The 20,391-nt window shown below is 46.5% G+C and overlaps 1 protein-coding gene across 2 annotated transcripts; it reads right to left on the reverse strand.

Annotated features, from left to right (window-relative positions):
• Positions 1 to 11,415: 11,415 nt before the first annotated feature.
• Positions 11,416 to 19,240, reverse strand: LOC307204657 (peripheral-type benzodiazepine receptor-associated protein 1-like). 2 transcript variants are annotated; one of them, XM_079956307.1, is made up of 2 exons: positions 13,929 to 19,240; positions 11,416 to 11,560 (listed from the first exon to the last, which is right to left on the reverse strand). In XM_079956307.1, the coding sequence occupies exons 1-2, from the start codon at positions 19,168 to 19,170 to the stop codon at positions 11,502 to 11,504; spliced, it is 5,301 nt and encodes a 1,766-aa protein (XP_079812433.1). In that variant the 5' UTR covers positions 19,171 to 19,240; the 3' UTR covers positions 11,416 to 11,501. The 2 variants fall into 2 exon arrangements, with proteins under 2 accessions (XP_079812433.1, XP_079812432.1); XM_079956306.1 differs by having other exon boundaries at positions 13,803 to 19,236.
• Between the last annotated feature and the right edge of the window lie 1,151 nt (positions 19,241 to 20,391).

A 20,391-nucleotide genomic window follows, 5' to 3' on the forward strand; every position in this document is an offset into this window, starting at 1 on the left:
TGCACTTCTGAAACTGCCACAACACTAAAGAAAAAGGTAAAGGTCAAGGACCCCTGGACGGTTAAGTCCAGTCAAAGGCGACTGGGGTTGTGGCACTCATCTCACTTTCAGGCCAAAGGAGCCAGCATTTGTCCACAGACAGTTTTCCGGGTCATGTGGTCAGCATGACTATACCACTACTGGCACACGGAGTACCATGACGAGTGCCAGAGTGCATGGAAACACCATTTATCTCCCTGCCGCAGCTGTACCTATTTATCTACTTGCACTGGCGTGCTTTTGAACTGCTAGGTTGGCAGGAGCTGGGACAGAGCAACGGGAGCTCACCCTGTCACGGGGATTCAAACTGCCGACCTTCTGATCAGCAGGCCCAAGAGGCTCAGTGGTTTAGACCACAGCGAACACACGCGTCCTTTGCCACACACTACTGAGAGTGAGTCCCACCAGTGTAATTTATCCCAGCGTAAATTATTCCAGCTTTTTGTAGTTTGAATGGCTCTATTAGTTGCAGGGGGGGAAAGTGCGTAAAAAGTAAAAAGGTAAAGGACCCTGGACGGTTAAGTCCAGTCATAGGCTGGGGTTGCGGCACTCATTTCGCTTTCAGGCTGAGGGAGCCAGCGTTTGTACACAGATAGCTTTTCGGGTCATGTGGCTAGCATGACTAAACAGCTTCTGGTGCAACGGAACACTGACGGAAACCAGAGCGCACAGAAATGCCATTTCTTCCTGCCGCAGTGGTATCTATTTATCTACTTGCATCGGTATGCTTTCAAACTGCTAGGTTGGCAGAAGCTGGGACAGAGCAACAGGAGCTCACCCTGTCACGGGGATTCAAACCGTCGACCTTCTGATCGGCAAGCCCAAGAGGCTCAGTGGTTTAGACCACAGCACCACCGACTTCCCTTTGGTGAATAGCAATGATGTGGCAGAGGTGAGTGGTAGAGGTATCTTAAAGCCTTCTCTCATAATAGTAGAACTCTGAGCCGTCCCAGGAAGCTGAATTGCTGGAAGCTACTGCGAGGTGCTTCTATGACTGCAGAAGAAATGAAGATCTTTCGCTCTCAAAGAGAGGACTGGAAGATGCTCTGGGAAGTTGCTACGCTGCCCTGTTTTCTTGCCCTCTGACCCACCAAGGTGAGAGTCATCTGGCAGCCACTTAATCAAATGGAGATGTTGATTTTTCTGTTAACCCAGCTGGGACGACATCTTCTGCAGGCCGTCATCGTGCCAGATAACAAATGGCTTTCCAGAATCCCATTATTCTCCCACTGGCAGGATCTGCTCCAGGAAAGGGAGATGGGAATGGATGTGTCATTTCGGGACAAAAGGGGACGTCAATCCTGGTTATCGCTGCTCTGGAGAACTGAGCAGCTGTGAGTTTATTATGCAAAAACTCCAAATGTGGTATCGGATGGATTTCTGGTCACACAGATTTCCTCACCTTAGTTTGTTTATTTATAATATTTATATACTGCTCTCCCCCCCCCCCAAATGCTTTTTATTGAGATTTAAGAACACCAACACCAACCAACAAAAACATAAAATCTTATTACATATATCCTACTTTATGCTCCATAGGGCCGTTGACTTCTGTCCTTCCCTTCTGCAAGTTTTCTTATTCCAATCTATAATTCACAGTTTCATTGGTTACAAATTACACCGTGACATAAGATTTAATTCAATCCTGCCAATGTTTTCATATTTCTACAATTCTCACTTAAATAAACCATAAATTTACTCCATTCTTTTTGGTACTTTGTCGTCTCCTGATTGCGAATTCTGTGTGTCATTTTTGCCATTTTAGCGTATTCAACCAACTTTATCTGCCATTCCCTTACAGTCGGAATCTCCTGTGACTTCCACTTTTGGGCTATCAGAACTCTAGCTGCTGTAGTTGCATACAGATATAATCTTTGGTCTGTCTTCTTAATATCTTCTCCTACCAAACCTAGCAAGAATTCTTCTGGCTTTTTTGAAAAAGTATAGTTAAACATCTTTTTTAACTCATTATAGATCAATTCCCAAAAGTCCTTTATTTTATTGCATGACCACCACATGTGGTATATATACTGCTCTTCAACAATAAAGGTTATGTCTAATATTAGACCTATTCAGAGTAGACTCATTGATTAGATTATATTTTATATTAGATGAGTCTCTCTCTCTCTCCTGGCACACCTTCCCTATTAAAGTGTGGTGCTCCCCGCTTTACACAATTTTACTTTATACACACTGGGGCCTGGAACATAACCCCCACATAAGTGGCAGGACACCTGTATCCCAAATGCTGCTTCCTTATGCTCTGCCTCCACAGATGGAAGCAGCAGTGCTTCTGAACACTGGAAGTGAGTTACTCTTCCACTCCAGTCCTGTGTGCTGGACCCGGGGGGGTTACTGAGAAGCACGGTCTGAGTCTGGTCCTGGGTCGAGGGTCTGGAGACTGTCCACCAAGGGCGAAGCGGGGTCCAAAGCAAGAAGCCGGGCGTGGTCAGGAACTCTGGAAGAACAGGTCTGGGTACTGGCAGAAACAGGTTTCCAACGACGTTGCTCCCGCAACCTGGGACTGGGCTGACTAGCCTTTACCTCCTCTGAGGCCAGGGGCCGTCCCGGCCCACAGGTGACCCGCCTCTCCTGGCCTTAAGGCGAGCACTCCTCCTGAGAGAACTTAGTTCCCTCCGCCTCTCTGCCCTGAGCCTCTGCAGCTCAGGAGAGGCTGGAGGTTTACTGGACCCAGAGGCCGCCTCACCTTCCCCTGACAGGGCTGGGAGAGGCACACCTGCAGGCAATGGGTCCTCCATCACCTCCGGAGCCAGAGTGGATACATCTGGTGTCTGCTCCTGAGGACCCGGCACAGGTGCAGGCCCTTCAGATTCAAGCCCCTGCCCCGGCTCAGCCGGCCCTGGAGGCGGGGACTCCTGTGCAGGCTGGGACTCCTCAGGTTCAGCTTCTGAATCAGATTCCCAGGCCATCACATCCTGCTTGGAGGCTTTCTGTTGGGGCTTCTGGCTGGCTACTGTCAGCACAGGACTGACCCAGCACTTTCTCCTAATGTTCTTATGTCCTCATAGGGGAGTTGCTACTGGGATCTCAGCTGAGACATCGGGGACTATCCCATTACCGGCTCTGGCAGTTAACAATGAAAACGACGGCTGTGCATCCTTTTCTTGTGTGTGCAATTTATGCCAGGGATTTGAAACGAGAAGGTAAGCCACGAGAGCCTACCAGGAAGACTGTAAAACATTTATAGGGAAGCCTCTGCGGTGCCCTGTTTTACCAAGTGAAAACCCAATGGAAATTAAATGTGAGTTGGGGATGTTATGAGGATGAATGTCTCCATTGATTAAATGAGCCGCTGATAGACAGGGAGCAGCAGCTTGGCTGCCGAGTTTTCCGTCGCACATTATTCATGCGGTATTTAAGTAGCAAGTGATGGACGTGCCAGAATTTCCCCCTAATTGTTGGCATGAAGAATGGGATTCTGCCTGATTGGTCTGCTCACAAACTGCTGTGGTGGGGAAATGGCTTCAGCCAAGGATATATTCCAAGGTTTGGGGTTTATAGCATGTTGCTAAGTGTAGGGGGTTGGGGGGGGGGGGAAGAGAAATTTACAGTATATCTGCCAAATACATAAAAATGTAAGGCTGTCGTCATGCTGCAGTTTGCATGGCCACCAGTAGGCGGACACTCCAACTCCAACGTAAGAACAGAATGGGAGGCAGGCAGATGAGGAAGAGAGCAAGCAGTGTGGGCCGCAGTCGGCCCAAGCAAGCTGTTTAACAGAGAGGGGGGGCAAGTTTGCCAAACCACTCATAAAGCATGGGTAGGCAAACTAAGGCCCGGGGGCCAGATTTGGCCCAATCGCCTTCTAAATCTGTCCCGCCAACGGTCCGGGAATCAGCATGTTTTTACATGAGTAGAATGTGTCCTTTTATTTAAAATGCATCTCTGGGTGATTTGTGGGGCATAGGAATTCATTCATTTTTTAAAAAATATAGTCCGGCCCCCCACATGGTTTGAGGGACAGTGGATCAGCCCCCTGCTGAAAAAGTTTGCTGACCCCTGCTCCAAAGCATCAAAGCATCTCCCATGCTCCTTTTAAGGGGTTTGGAGTGAGCTGTGAGGGGATAGGCAATGGGTGTGTGCAAAAAGGTGCAAAAAGAAGACTGGGTGTCCAGTTGTGGGGCAGGTGGGTCAGCAAAGGGGTTGGCAAGCGGATCATGGAGGGGCAGCAACCCCTATAGTATATTACAGGAGTGCTTTCCAATACAGGTATGTAGATCTAGAGGTCTCAGTGAGTTTCAGCTCAGCAGAACCCAGAAGATGTTTTAAATCTGTCATTCAGTTCTGTTCCCATTTCTGTTTATAGTTGATTAGATCTGAATCATTGACGTTTAGCTCCTGCATGCTAAGTGGATAAGTCCGACAACAAGACGCTGGAGGCATGCAGATGTGAAGCCACAAAACGGAAGGCATGAGATGTTTCCTGTGAACGTCTAATGCAGGCATAGGCAAACTCCGGCCCTCCAGATGTTCAGGACTACAATTCCTATCATCCCTGACCACTGGTCCTGCTAGCTAGGGATGGTGTGAATTGTAGTCCCAAACATCTGGAAGGCCAGAGTTTGCCTATGCCTGGTCTAATGCAGCCTTCTCCAGCCTGGTGGCCAGCAGATGTTTTGGCGGATAATCTCCATCATCCCTACTCACTGGCCATGCTAGCTGGGACTGGAAGCAATTGTAACTCTTAAGAGCCAAAGAATCTCACTTTTTAATCTGGATAGTTACAGAATCCGTATGGGGCCCCTGAAGCCATCTAGATGTTGAACTGCATTTCCCATCATCCCTGACCACTGGCCATGCTGGCTGCTGGGAAATGTCGCCCAGCGGCATCAGAAGAGCTTCAGTTTCGCCATCCTTGTTATGACACACTGGCAAAATAGGATGGAGTTCAGGCACATTTCACGTCGTCATTAAGCTTGAAGCACCGTTATAAAACTACCAGAGTTATGAACAAATTCCACATGTAATCCATCTGCAGCAGTGACAATAACTGTTAAGTTTCACAAACCAGCAATACAGGGCTGCCTGGCTCTGGTTTGCAAGGTACAACTTTTTGCAGCCGTGGGTTCTAGTTGCTGCATGTTCCCGTTCTTCCCCGAAAGAAGCCAGCTGCTGAATCACATTATTTAAGTGGTAAAGGACTTATCCTGGTTGCCAGAGAGAGGATCAACATAGCTGATAGCAAATAGGGTGAGGAACAAGATTCTCCTTGTCTTGGTAAATAGCACTGTCGATGTAGGGGCATGTCACAACATTAAAACACAATTTTAAAAATGGTTTTAAAAGACTTGCAATCACAAACATGAGGTGTCCTAAGAACATACAAGTTAAATGTACAAAGCCAGGGCAAAGAGGTGAGTCTTCAGCATTTTCCAGAAGCGGTACAATGAAGGTGCAGGGTGTACCTCTGTGGGGAAGGAGTTTTACAACTTAGGGGCCACCACAGAGAAGACCCTCTCCCAGACTGCCACCCCTTAAGCCAGGGGTCAGCAACCTTTTTCAGTAGGGGGCCAGTCCACTGTCCCTCAGACCTTGTGGGGGGCCGGACTATATTTTTTGAGGGGGGAATGAACGAATTCCTATGCCCCACAAATAATCCAGAGATGCGTTTTAAATAAAAGGACACATTCTACTCATGTAAAAACACGCTGATTCCCAGACTGTCCGCAGGCCGGATTTAGAAGGCGATTGGGCCTTAGTTTGCCTACCATGCCTTAAGCCAAGAATTAACCAGATGGAATCCTTGGCCAATCTTAGCGCCTGAGAGGGTCTCTAGGGAAGGATGCAGTCTTTCATATACTTGGGGCCTGAGTTGTTTGGGGCTTTAAACACCAACATGTTGAAATCCCTGGGAATCTGTGGCCTATACCCCAAAGGACTATTGCTTTCTCCACACAGGTACAGCTAGGAAAAGCAGATCTCTGGTTCTTGTATTTAAATGCAGAAGAATCCACACCTTTAAGACGGTTTGCACCCCTCTGCTGCAATCCCATCATGACATACCGCATTGGCCCGAATATAAGCTGCACTCGCAAATAAACTGTACCTTTAAAATTCAAGGCTTATTTGTGGATGGGCCCGCCTCCCAGCTCTACTGCCTCCCAGCACTACCTCCCCAGCCAGTGCCAAGGGAGGCTTGGGAGTGGCAGGCGGCCTGCGCGCCATTGCCCTGTGCTCCTGGGCTGCTTCCTGGGGGGCCAGCTGCACCACTTTGCCAGAGGCCTCCCCCACTTCCCCCTTCCTTACAGTGGCTCAGGGGAGGCTTGAGAGACACGGTCAGGACAGGCGACATTGTCCCGCACCCCCGACAGCCCTCGTGGGTAGCTGTTTCAGCAGCGATACCATAAGGTTGCGAATATAAGCCACACTTAAACTTTTCACAATCTTAATTTGGAAAAAAGTGTGGCTTATATTCAGGCCAATACAGTACATTTCCCAGGACTTCAGACCAGGCTGGTGACTGGTCTGTTTCCCAGAACACTTAGAAAAAACATTTAGAAAACAGGAGCCTCAATATTTTACACTTTTTCCTGGGTCTATGTCCCGCTGAGCACAATTGTGTTTCCTATTAAACATGTGTAGGATTACATTGTGAGCCCGTCTGTCTGTCTCTCTAGATGTCTTTCTGCACCAGCCATTCAAATATAACGAATCAATACAGTATGAAATGATGAAAAAAGAAGTTTAAAAGGCTGTATCACCATAAACAAAATGAGGATAAAGGCAGGCATTGAGAGAAGCCAGATATTTTATTAGCAGGGCTGCAAAGGGCAGGCCAATCTGCTGTTTCGGGAGGGCAGAAAACCTGAAACTTCTCCAAAGGGTAGAGAGGCCGCAGATAAAAATTGCACCTTTTAGTGGGTCATTTCAGTAGTCTCTGCAGGTGGCCTAATAAACACAGCAGGGGTGAATACGTCATCCTGGGGTGCTAAAAGCATGTCCTTATTTTCACCTGAGAAATGTTCTGAGAGTGTGGCAGAATACGCTTTTGCAGAAGGAAATGAATACAGAGGACAGCAAGTGGAGAAAAAAAACTTCTTGCAAGAATGGAGGGGCCTTAGGTTTTGATCCTTGGTGAGATTCGACAGGGGGTGTTATGAGGCCACATGAGCTTTGCTATTTTCCTCTGTGAAACGGGCAAGACTGGTGGCATGCTTACTATGGGTCAGTTGTTGGTTTTTTAGTCATTTAGTCATGTCCGACTCTTCGTGACCCCATGCACCAGAGCACGCCAGGCACTCCTATCTTCCCCTGCCTCCCGCAGTTTGGTCAGACTCATGTTAGTAGCTTCAAGAACACTGTCCTACCATCTCGTCCTCTGTTGTCCCCTTCTCCTTGTGCCCTCCATCTTTCCCAACATCAGGGTCTTTTCCAGGGAGTCTTCTCTTCTCATGAGGTGGCCAAAGTATTAGAGCCTCAGCTTCACAATCTGTCCTTCCATTGAGCACTCAGGGTTGATTTCCTTAAGAATGATAGGTTTGATCTTCTTGCAGTCCATTGGACTTTCAAGAGTTTCCTCCGGCACCATAACTCAAAAGCATCAATTCTGCCAACAAAGTTGTGTCATCTGCATATCTGAGGTTGTTGATATTTCTTCCGGCAAAAAGCCCAAAAAGCCCAGAATTAAGTTTAAGATATTAACTGATGCTAAAGAAAGAGGGGGCTTTGCCCTGCCAGACCTAAAGTTGTATTATGAATCAGCAGCTTTCTGCTGGTTGAAAGACTGGCTACTTCTTGAGAACACTGATGTTTTAGATTTGGAAGGATTCAACAATGCGTTTGGTTGGCATGCATATCTGTGGTATGACAAGGCTAAAATACATAAGACTTTCAAGAACCATGTTGTCAGAAAAGCAGTATTTAATGTCTGGTTGAAATATAAAGACTTATTGGAAAACAAGACCCCAAGGTGGTTATCACCAATGGAGGCTAAGGCCCTGAAAAAACTCAATATGGAGGCCAAATGGCCGAAATATTGGGAAATAATAGAAAAAGATGGAGATAACTGGAGGTTGCAGAGTATGGAGAAAATAAAAGATAAAGTGCGAGATTGGCTACATTATGCTCAGATTAAAGAAGTTTTTAAGTTGGACAAAAAGATAGGATTCCAGGTGGAAAAATCAAAGTTAGAAACAGAACTGTTAGAACCCAGCTCTAAGATACTTTCAAGAATGTATAACTTGCTGTTAAAATGGAATACACAGGATGAAACGGTCAAATCAGCCATGATAAAATGGGCACAGGACATAGGGTATAACATCATGTTTGCTGACTGGGAAAAGTTATGGACCACAGGTTTGAGATTTACGGCATGTAATGCCTTGAAAGAAAACATTATGAAAACGATATACAGATGGTACATGACTCCAGTCAAGCTTGCAAAGATATATCATGTGTTTGATAATAAATGTTGGAAGTGTAAAGAAGCTGAAGGAACATTCTTTCACCTCTGGTGGACTTGCCCTAGAGTGAAGGTTTTCTGGGAAATGATTTATAATGAACTGAAAAAGGTATTTAAGTATACCTTCCTTAAGAAACCAGAGGCCTTTCTCTTAGGCATTGTTGGTCAGAGCGTGCAAAAGAAGGATCGAATCTTTTTTATGTATGCTACAACAGCAGCAAGGATACTCATCGCTAAAAGCTGGAAAACTCAAGAATTACCCACACTGGAAGAATGGCAGATGCAACTGATAGACTATATGGAACTGGCGGAGATGACTGGCAGAATCCGAGACCTGGGAGAAGAACTGGTGAAGGAAGACTGGAAGAAATTTAAGGACTATCTACAAAAATATTGTAAATTGTATGAATGTTAAGAAAGATGTAAGATTAGCAAAAACATGGCTTCAACAAACTAGTTATAAAGAATATAAATTTAAATTTAATTGGAAGACGAAAAGATAAATTTTGGATAAGTAACATTTTATGATTAAGTTTCAATAAGAGTATGTTAAATCCCAAAATTTGAGATATTAATATTGGAAAATTATATTATATGAATTAAACCAAGTTAATAATTTGCTGGTAAAATTTATGAGTTTAGAAAGCAGGAACAAGGGTTGTGAGGAAGTCCAAAGATGAGTATGAAATGTGGATATTGGAAAAGATTGTGTTATTATCTATGTATTTTATTGTTAAACTAAAATTTAATAAATATTATAAAAAAAAAAATCTTCCGGCAATCTTAATTCCGGTTTGGGATTCATCCAGTCCAGCCTTTCGAAAGATCAGTTATTGGGGTGCAATTAAGCCTTACGGTCAGCAGGTGCCGCTATTGATGTGGCTTACAAACTGTTACGTGAGCCAGAAAGAGAAACTGCACAGTCCAATAGAGAGGGGTGGAAAACACACAAGGCAGAACAATTTGTTCCAAAACATTTTGCTCTGCAATGGGGTCATCTATAAATTCTGGGATTTCCTGTTTTCTGAACAGCCAGCCTCAGACAGCAACCAGGGTCTCTTTCTCTCTCTCTCTCGCTTGTCTCAGACACCCTCCTTTATCCAAGAGCTGCATTTTGCTCTCAGAAATCAAACAAGCCACAAACTCCTGCCTCCTGCGGGCTTTTCAGGAGATCCTGTAACACAACACACAGCACTCCTGCTTGTCTCAGCGCCAGGCTTTCATTTCCTCTAGGTTATGTCATGAAATCATGGGATTTCTGTGGCTTTCCACAACTGCTGTGTAGAATAAATGTGAAAAAGAAGCAAAAAGGCTTGAATGTACATTTCTAGCGTCACTAGGAAATTCCATTGGTCTAATGAGAGCTTGAAGTTGATTTGGGGCCAGTGTGCGAAAGGGCTAATTCCTTTTATATATTTTTGTTTAATGTATTTAAATTCTGTCTTCTCCCCAAACTGGGATTCAAGGCAGGTCCCAGCTTTTAAAATGCATCATTATAAAACACACTGTGGTAAAAACAAACTAGATTTTAAAAGTTAAAATGAATTAAAAACCAGCAGTTAAAATGCAGTTTGCCCTGACAGCAGCTCAGTGGTCAGTCCAAAGGCTTGTGTGAGCAGGAATGTCTTAGCCTTCTGCTGAAAGGATAGCAAAGGGGGAGCCAGTCTAGCCTCTCTCGGGAGGTAATCCAACAATGGGTGAGCAGCCACAGAGAAGTTTTACCACCAATTGTGCCTCTGATGGCGATGGGAAGGTGCTCGCCTGAGGATTTCAGCACCCAGGCAGGTTCATGTAGGGAGATACAATCTTGCAGGGAATCTGGACCACAGAGGGCTTTATCAATCATAACCAGCACTTTGAATTGAAACGGACCAGCAGCCAGTGAAGTAAAATGCTCCCTGTAACCAGCCACTATCAGCAATCTGGCTGCAGCATTCTGGACCAGCTAAAGCTTCTGAACACCTTTCAAGGCACACCTACCTCTACCTCAACTGCCATTGAAAGGGTTCCCAGAAGCAGGGTGGCTACTGTTCACGATTGCCTGCAGTCTATACTCTGGGATGATTGTACTAGTACTTTCAACTGTTCTTGGACTCAGTGCTTCCCATATGTAAAACGGATGCATGTTTTCTATGATTTATCAGATACTGTATTTGCATGACTTGGTTCACCCCACACACCCGTTTTAGGTATTTGTTCTTACATGCATGGGAGCCAAGTGATGGGTGACTCTGTCAATGGGTGACTGTTAATTCTGGCTTCTCATCTTCCCTATATTAAGTTTAGTTCTACCTATTTCCACACCAGTTTGCAATTCTTTTTCAAAAAGTCCTCATGAAAATTCATAAGCAATTTAGTGTGGATTTAACCTAATACACACATTCTTCCCCAATTACACACTTTGCAAGCAGAATTCCCTGGTATAATGCTTTTTTTGTATATTGTTTTCATCAACATATGCATTTTATAGCCATTTTACCCTAATACATACTTTTTTTCTTTTGGTTATGATAAACATGGCTTGGCTAGAGAACTGCATTTCATAACTCAGGGAAGTGTGGCTTTTGAATAATAGCTGCATTTTGGTTTGTAGAATCTGAAGTGTGAGCTAAGCAAATTCCCCTTTAATGGTGATCTGAAGGGAATTTCTCCTCTATTCCCTGAGCCAATCTTGACTGGAGTATAAATATTATAAATAAAGAAATAGAGATCCTGCATTCTCATTATGCTACTGTATTTGGATTGAAGAATGCTCATCTGTGGAAAGGCTGCTTTGCACTCATGGGATCTGCTGCTACAAGTTGAGCGTGATATACACACACAAAAATATTTTATTTTTGTTCTTTAAATAAATCCATGTACCGGTACTTTTTGCCACAGATACCACCTTTACAGCTCAAAAAATGGCAATACTTTTGCTGATTAAAGACAAAGTGAAAATTCAATGGCGATGATTGTAAGGTACAAACTTTGCAAATATTTTAATAAATAAGGAGTTTTAGTATAAGAATAGTAAATGTATTCAAAGGTAGCTCCGTCGTCAATATGGCTTCGATCCGAATAGCAGCATCACTCTTTCCTCAATCCAGTAGCTATAGCCTAAATTACACAAAAGCACAATTAAGAACTTTGTAGAGTAACAGGCGTACAAGAGTAAAGTAAAAACATAAAATGGTTCTGCTACTTCAAACACATAAATGAAGAAGGAAAATACAAATAAGATGGAATGCAAAGTGAAGCAAATCCTAGAAGTAACTTTCATTGGTTGGCATCAACAATTGTTCTAAAATGAAGAGCTAGACTTAAGTATAAATCCATGCAAATGTCTCATTAATTTAATATATTGTCACTGCTATTTCTAAAAGCTTCTGGGCGCAAGGCCTTAACTCAAAGCTCTTAGGGTGGGGGATCAACATCACCAAACACCAACAAACGCCTACCCTCAAAAGCTAGCATTAACTTGAAGAGTAACAAGTCATTTTTCTTCAAACACATGTGCAAGTTGAACATTCCAATCTGAAGTTAGAAAGCTTGAAAGCAAGAACAAAATGCTTTAGTATTAAAGTACGAGCAACTTTGCAACTGCATTCTATAAAGCAAGAGTAGATTTGGGCTAGGAACATAGGGGCCATCTCACGCTGAAGATTGTGGGCGATGACGGGCTTCAACTTTGCTCATTGACTTTGTGGGGACCCAGTCCCCACAAAGGGGGGCGAAGCACCAATGGCCCCCTGAAGTCTGCTCAAGTGGCTAGGAAAAAACCTCAAGTCAGAAGCGAGAGGAAGTGTGCAAGAAGACAAACATTTATTCCAGAGTTGCTTCTGGTCTTTTCCTCATCATCACTCAACTCAAGTCTGCTATTGGTACATGCATGCAGCTCCTGGGCACACCAACAGAAAGACTAACTTGATCACTGACATGGTATTTGTTCCAGTTGTGAACTAAAACAAATTATGTGCTTAAGCGTCAGGAATCAAGTAGCTGTTGCTTAGGGGAAATTTCCCATGTGGGGTATGGACACATCTTCAGTGAGTCACTTATTGGAGTAAAATTTGCCATCAATCAATATTCAGGTGAAGCATTTGTTTTACGATTGCAGCTCAAACACTGACTCTGCTCAGTGCAATGTAAAGTAGTTGGAATTCTACAAAATGCAGACATCTTACAGAATGTTATTACAGAAGTTCTACTGAAGTCGATAAGCCTGACTCCTGGGTCTATGCCACAGTGAATACGGAAATACTTGCTTTCACATAAACACGTTTAGAATTATACTGTAAGTTTGCTTACTAGGGAGGTATTGATACTGTCCATTCTGTAATAACAGAGATGCTGTCGACTTGGAACTACATCCACCCCAAATACAGTGGTACCTCGGGTTACATACACTTCAGGTTACATATACTTCAGGTTACAGACTCCGCTAACCCAGAAATAGTACCTCAGGATAAAAACTTTGCTTCAGGATGAGAACAGAAATTGTGTGGCAGCAGCGTGGCGGCAGGAGGAGACCCCATTAGCTAAAGTGGTGCTTCAGGTTAAGCACAGTTTCAGGATAAGAACGGACCTCCAGAACGAATTAAGTACGTAACCAGAGGTACCACTGTACTTCTTGGGCAAGAATCTTTGACACTGAAAATATTGTTGTTCTCTTGCTATACAGTTCTAAACACTTTTTATGTCTATTGCTCATCTTCTAGGGTTTTCAAAAGGCTAACAAGTCTGATTCTTTTTGTTCAGAGGGAACAGCTTCCAGACATCTATGGTGCCTTTTTATTAAGTCTCTTCCCGATCTGTGTGCAAAAGTATAGCATTCTCTATTTTTAAAAAAGGTAGACCCCTGACAGTTAAGTCCAGTCGCAAACAACTCTGGGGTTATGGTGCTCATCTCACTTTACAGGCTGAGGGAGCCAGCGTTTGTCTGCAGTTTTTCCCGCGTCATGTGGCCAGCATGACTAAGCCACCTCTGGCGAAACCAGAGCAGCGCACGGAAACGCCGTTTACCTTCCCGCCGGAGCGATACCTATTTATCTACTTGCACTTTTGGCAACTGCTAGGTTGGCAGGAGCTGGGACCGAGCAACGGAAGCTCACCCTGTCACAGGGATTTGAACCACCAACCTTCTGATCAGCAAGCCCAAGAGGCTCATTGGTTTAGACCACAGCGCCACCCTATTCTCCATTTTATATGGCAGCTACTTTTTCACCCACATTCAGCAAGATTTTTCTTGGGTGCTTAGGATATTATAATCCCAAAGCCTTAGGTGGTAGGTGTTTAATTATACTACTGCCAAGATTTGGGGTCAGATCTGTTGATTATTATGCTGTCTAGAGCCACTAACCTCCTCATAAGTTTTCATCTTTACTGTAACTTGACTTTAATAGATGTTCTTTCACTTCCTTACTCTCAATGTACATTTCAGATACCAAATTGCAGGGAATATACCCTTTCTTTCCTTCACATTCACCTCGGTAAAAGCCATCAGCATCTTGGTGACCAATCACTTTCAGAATCTGTCCCTCTTTAAAAGATAGCTCCTCCTCAGCTGCGTCAGAATTAGGTGACATAGTTATGGGATCGTAGTCAAAAAGTGCTACAAAAAGCCTTGTTGGGTCATCATTAACCCTTTCTCCTGAAACAAAGCTGCTCTGAGGGCCTGAATTAGGCACTGTTTGGTCAGTTCTGGGGCTCATGGTTATAATTTTATCTTTTGCCAGTTCTGCAAGGGACACTGGCGTCTCCTGTGGTTTAGGGTCTTCTTGTCCAGAAATGTTAATCCTATACAACTGGTTTTCCTCTTCCTCAATATCTGAAAGATCTGAAATATGGTTATGGTCACCAAGAGGAGTCTTCCAGCTTTTAGTTCTTGATATTTGCTCTTCCTTCATTTCAGCATCAGACACGCTCAAGTTGGAGAGTTCTTTGCATAACTGCTTAACATTCTTTCTGTGGTTCTTTTCAGAAAGATGACCTGGCTCTTCCTGAAGACAGAAGTTGCGCATTCCTGCACCTCTGCAATTGCCCTTCTCCAGTTCAAACTCTGTGGAAGAAACAGTGGTTGCACCCATAATGTCAATATGGCATTGAAAAGATGGATCTTTGGCATTGGCATGTTGGGCCATTGTATACACCTTGATCTTGCTGTTTTCTGGCTGATTCTTACCTACAGTTGTTTTAGTCAGAGGGTGATCTTCTGAAATTTCTCTTCCAGCGTCTCCAGAAAATACGGGCAGTGCGGAGCTGGCTGGTCCTTCGTACTTTGATGTAGGAAAAACATGTTCTGAGGAGTGCTTTCTAACAGATGTGTGTAGAATAGAATCACCCTTGTCTTTATTTCTTGCATCGTGTGAAGTTGTCAGTGCAGAAGAGGTCATATGATTTTGAGAAACATTTACTGGCACAGAAACTGCTTCTTCTTTGTAATCAGACATGAAGTGAATGGCGAAATCGGTGTCTGCACCAGCCAGGCACATGTGGGAGAAGACAGATGAGGACATACTGGTTGTGGCAGAGATGTGCCCATCTTCAAACTCTAAGAATTCTTTGAAAGTCATCTCAGAGGCGTGACTGGGGGAAAAGAACTTTGACATTAAAGAATTGGGAATTTCCAAATGAGCGGATGGAATTAAAGCTGGCACAGAATCCTCAGATTCCCCAAAGGGGGACACAGTTCTCACAGAGACCTTCCAAGACCCTTGGAACATATTTAGCTGAGACATTGCTAATGATATACTTCCAGCTGTCGGTGATGCAACTTCTGTGACTTTCTGTCCATTGATATAAATTGCATAGCCAGTGACTTTTACTCCATTGGATGATCCTGCTGCATCAATTGTTACTGGCAACCAGCTAACAATTAGGAACTCTGCAGAAGAACTAGGTTGTACTTGGACATCGAGGGGAGCATGAGGTGGTCCTGCTGGTGGAGTAGTGAACATAATTGCTGCTGATTTCTGCTCCAGATCCCCTTGAGGAAACATCAACACTTCTTTGGGAGGCAGTGTTTCCACTTTTACAGTGTACTGAGTGCTGGGGCTAAGATTCTGGAAAGTATACCAATATACCCCTGCCTTTGTGACATCATACTCCCTCTCATTAAGGTACACCGCATGAGTGTAGTTACTGTTGCTTGGCAACCAAGTAATTTTTGCTGACGTTGCAGTGATGCTCCAAAGCTCCAGGAGTGCCGGTGCAATATGGAAACTGTTTCCTACAAGGAAAGTGCATTGCATTTTATCAGAATTTCCTTTGTCTGTCACACTTTGAACGGAGATGCGATAAGAACGCAGCTCTAAATCTAGGTTCTCAATCACTGCTTTCATCTGACTGCCATACTTCACACTGTGACATAGATCTGTATTGACATAAATGTTATAGCTGTACACTTTGCCCTGGCTATCTAGCATGTGTGGTGGGTCCCAGCCTATAAGGATGGACCTAGCAAACTGTTTGATAAGAGTCAGGTTCTGGGGACAAAGCGCTGCTGCCTGGTCATCATACAGCTCCCCTCCCAGTCTGTTAGACAACAGATTAACACACATGTCTTCATCAAGGCTGTCGCTTTTGTCTTCACTACTAGCACTTTGGAAGGGGAAACTTGTTTCACGGTATGAATGATAAGAAACATCATTTGGCTCTGAAGGGGCAAAACTTATTAGATCATTACCTGAAACTTCTTCAACTAAGTTTGAGGGGATCAGTCCCCTCCTACCATCCATCAATTCCCCTTCATAGAAACCATCCTCATCCATTTCTCCATAAATATAAACATATTCCCCAGCTGTCAGTGGAAGTTCTGCTTCAGGGTTCTTATTAGGGCCGTGAAAAGGGTCATAGCTATACCGTGCCAAAAAGACAGAAAGTTTTGAAGGACCTTGATTTTCTAGCTGTTGGCTTATAGAAACTTTATCTGTCTCTAGGTCTTCTGTTTCGCCTGCTGTATCTTCTTCAGGATTTAGGCAAGATTTAGAGCTGTTCTGTATGGATTCGGATGCAGATGAGTTTGACTGGGATTCTAATGCTTTAGTTTTTTTGGGCAAGCCAGAAGAACCCACAGATGCAGAGTCTTCATCACTGATGCTTTTATTACAATGGCGATTGTGGCCAGTACATTGTTCCCATTTTCCTGGGCAAATTATTGCTTGGGAATTGCAAGTTGCATGGGATAATTCTGATTCTAAGAGCCCAGATGTCTTAACTTGATCAAGTTCTTCAGTCAGGAGATTAAAGTGTTTGGTCTGACTGTGATACTGGTTTTCCAGCTCTTTCACTTGAGCTTCAAGCAGCTGTACTGCCTCCTCATGCTCTCTTTTTATCTCTGTCTGCATCTGATGCAGTTGTTGTATTTCTCCCTCTTTCTTTTGCAGCACCAGTAAAGTTTTCTCATGTTCAGATTCCAACTGTTGCCATCCTTCTGCCGTCTCTTTCATGTTCTTAATGACTTGCTCCAAACTCTCCACTTTAATTTCCAGTCCGTTAGTCAACTGCACGGCAGAATTGTAGTCATCAGTTGCCTGCATGAGCTTCACTTTTATCTCGGTATTTTCACTCTGGATCTTTTCCATTTGTTTGTTCTTCTCATGTAGCTGAGAGTTCTCCTCTGCAACCTTGGCCTTTTCACTCAATGCTGCATTGATCTGCAGTTCCAAATAATCACATCTCTTTTGTTTTGCCTCCACTTCACATTGAAGGTTTTTACACTCCTGAGCTTTTTCAGCCAGCTCCCTTTTCAAAGTCTGCAAGGAATGCTCAGCATCCGAACCCAATGTTAAAGTGCTGCTTTCATCATTCTTAGCACTGTTCCCCAAAGCTGGTGCTTCTGATTGCACATCTTTCACCAATGTGTCCAATGTTTCTGGCATCTCCTTTGGCAAAGGCAAGCCCTTTAAGCATGCGCCTACAGCTGATGCTTCTGGGATGATAACTGGTGAAGAAGGAGCACTGGAGGCCATTTTGGAGAGCTGAAAAGATTCCCTGATGTTCCTGAGCATGATCTGTCTTTGCAGCCTCAGCACTTCTCTCTGAGACTCTCGCAGCAAGCGATCAAACTCACAGATGTTGAGAAAACAGGCATTCTCTGTGCCTGAAGACAGTTTGGCCTGTAGCTCCCAGCACTCCTTCTGCAAGGCTTCCAGCTGCTGGTCCTTTGCCAGCAGAACATTGGCTTGTTCGCTCAGGTCCTTCACCCGCTGCCGAGCAAAGCTGCTCTTGTACAGGTCTGTGTCGGGGCAAGCCAAGGCTAAGGGGATTGGGGTGCCGCCAACCTTGAGGCTGGATTCCTGGAGCTTCTTGGCCCGCTCTTCCAGGCGCTTGGCGATGGCCGCCAGCTCCGTGTTCTTCCTCTTCAGCCGCTTCACTTTGTCCTGCATCTCTGGGAAGCTGCTCTTCCTCAACAAGGCGTTCTCCTCCTTCAGGTGGGTGCACCGCTGCTCGAGGGCCCCCAGGGCATCCAAGAGGTCCGTGTTCTGCTTCACCAGCTGGTCATACCCACCTCCCAACAGCCAGTCTTGCTGCTGGCTTTGCAGGCCTGTGGGAGGCGTTGCACCTTCTCCCGCAGACCCTGAGCTGCACGTTTTCCCTTCCGGGGGTGCATCCGCAGACCCCTCTTCCTTGGCCCCTTCCTCCAGAGGGGCCTTATCTTTCCCCAAAGAAGCAGCAGTGGCCGCAGCTTTCTGGGCCTCCGGCTGTGGGGCGCAGCCGCCACCCGCTTGGCCCCCTCCTTCCAGCAGAGCATGGTGCGGGTGGGGGTGAGGCTCGCATCGGCTCAGGTTGCTGTGCAGGGAGCGGGACTTGGAGGCTGTCCCGCTGTCGGGGGCGCAGGAGGCGACCACGAGGCTCTCCAAGGAGCGGGGCCTGCTCTTGCCCAGTCTGTGGCCGGGCAGTGTCGTAGGCGGCGGCCTGACTTTGTGCGAGGACGCCAGCGGCGAATGCTCTCCCTCGAAGCGCTCCAGGATATACTTGAGGAAGAGGCTCCTCTCCAGCTCCAGCTCGGCCTTGAGGTGGCGGATGCGCGCGGCCTGGTCGCCGTCGACCTCCCAGCGGAGCTTGCCCAGCACTTCTTGCAGCTTGGCGCGGCACTCGCCGTTCAGACCCGCGCTGCTTCCACCGCCACCACCGCCGCCGCCAGCTCGGCTGCTTCGGCTGACCAGCTCCTCGGCCAGCTGGCGCTGCAAGTCCCGGGCCTGTCGCATGGCGGCGTCTCGCTCCCGCTGCAGCAGCTCCTGGGCCTCTCGCAGCTCCGCCTCCTTCCAGCGCAGCAGCTGCCGGATCTCGGTCTCGCGCTGCCGGGCGCCGGCCTCGCGCAGCTGGTGCAGCTCGCGCGCCCGCTGCTGCTCCCACTTGGAGCGGAGCTGGTCGGCCAGCAGCTGCCGCTCGCGCTCGGCCGCCTCGCGCAGCTCGCGCGACTCCAAGGCGAAGCGGCGCCGGCACTCCTGAGAGCGCAGCCGCTCCGCCTCCAGCTCCGCCCGAAGCGACTCCAGCTCTCGGCGGTGGTCCTCGTGGAAGGCCGGCGGAGGCCCCGCAGGAGGAGGGAAGGGCGGGGGAGGGGGAGGGGGACCGAGAGGCGCCCCGCCGGAGACGCCGCCGCCGCCGCCGCTGCCCAGGGCGGCAGGAGGAGCGCCGCCGAGGGCTTGGGACGCGGCCTTGCGCGGGGAATGGCGCGCAGACAGAGCGGGGCCTCCGCCGCCCCCTGAGGGGCTGTCTTTAGTCATGGCGCGACCAAGGCCGGCAGGTGCGGCCCGCCGTGTGAGGCGAAGGCGCGTGAGGGGAAGTTCAAACCGTCGCCAACCGCCGCGCGTGGAACGTTCCAGGCGTCTCCCCCTCCCCCGCCCGCGCGGGCGCGCTATTGTCCCCGGTCCTGCCCGCGCGGTGAGTTCCACAGGCTTTCCCCATGCAGCCCAGGAAGAAGCGGCCTCTTAGGCCCCTGGATGCGATGGGAAGTTGTTGGCATCCCTAGGAGCCCATGTCCCTTTGGGTGGGGGGGCGAGAAAATATTGGAGGGGGGCTGCCCTCCCTCCCAGCTGATGGGCACTGCCATTCAAATGGTGTGCACCATGCCGTGGGATCGATTCAAGCTGGCATCGCCTGTTGGCACCCGTCTGCCTCTAGAAACAATGGAGTGCACCACTGGGGGTGAAGTCAAAACCGTTGCATTAGCAACGCCTAGCCTGGGCAGTGTGAATGAGGGTCCTGGGCTGCCCAGACGACAAGAGCCTCCTCTCGTTCATTGAGATCCAAAAGAAAGCAGAGCAATGCATTTGGCATTGATGTGGCTGCAGGAATCATGTGAAAGAAGCATACAAGGCACCATCCAACCATCTTAGGGACTACGCTCCGGATTTACTCCTTAGCCTTTTCTTCTCCCTAAGATATCCCACAAAGCAGAGGGAACCACTTGGCAGAATAAGGCCAGCCTAGAACTGGGCAAGGAAGCAGTAAGTCTCCTGAACCAAGCAGGCAGTGGAGTTCTAAGGAGGCAGGGATTGCATGTCAGGAAGGTGCGTTGTCACATAGTTTCCCTTATAGCTGCCAGGTGCTTCACTCACCTGTAAATTCTACATATATCTCCCTCTCTGGTATATGTTCATTTATAGAAGCATCTGTAATTTGTAGACCCTTGGCTCAATAAGAGCCCCAGAGGAAAAACTAGGACAATATATCAATGTATAGTCATACCTTGGTTGTTGAATGCCTTGGTACTCATACGTTTTGGCTCCCGAACGATTGAAACCCGGAAGTGAGCTGGTTTTTGAACTTTTTTTGGAATGTCTGATGTGGCTTCCATGCACCTTTGCAATCAGAAGCCAATTGGAAGCTGCGCCTTGGTTTCCAAACGTTTCGAAAGTCAAATGTACCTCTGGAACGCATTCTGTTCGAAAACCAAGGTACGACTGTGCTGATATTAGTATCAATTATATATCAAAAAGGGAGTA

Source organism: Podarcis cretensis (genome assembly GCF_951804945.1).
Source record: "Podarcis cretensis genome assembly, chromosome: 16".
Taxonomy (NCBI): Eukaryota; Metazoa; Chordata; class Lepidosauria; order Squamata; family Lacertidae; genus Podarcis; species Podarcis cretensis.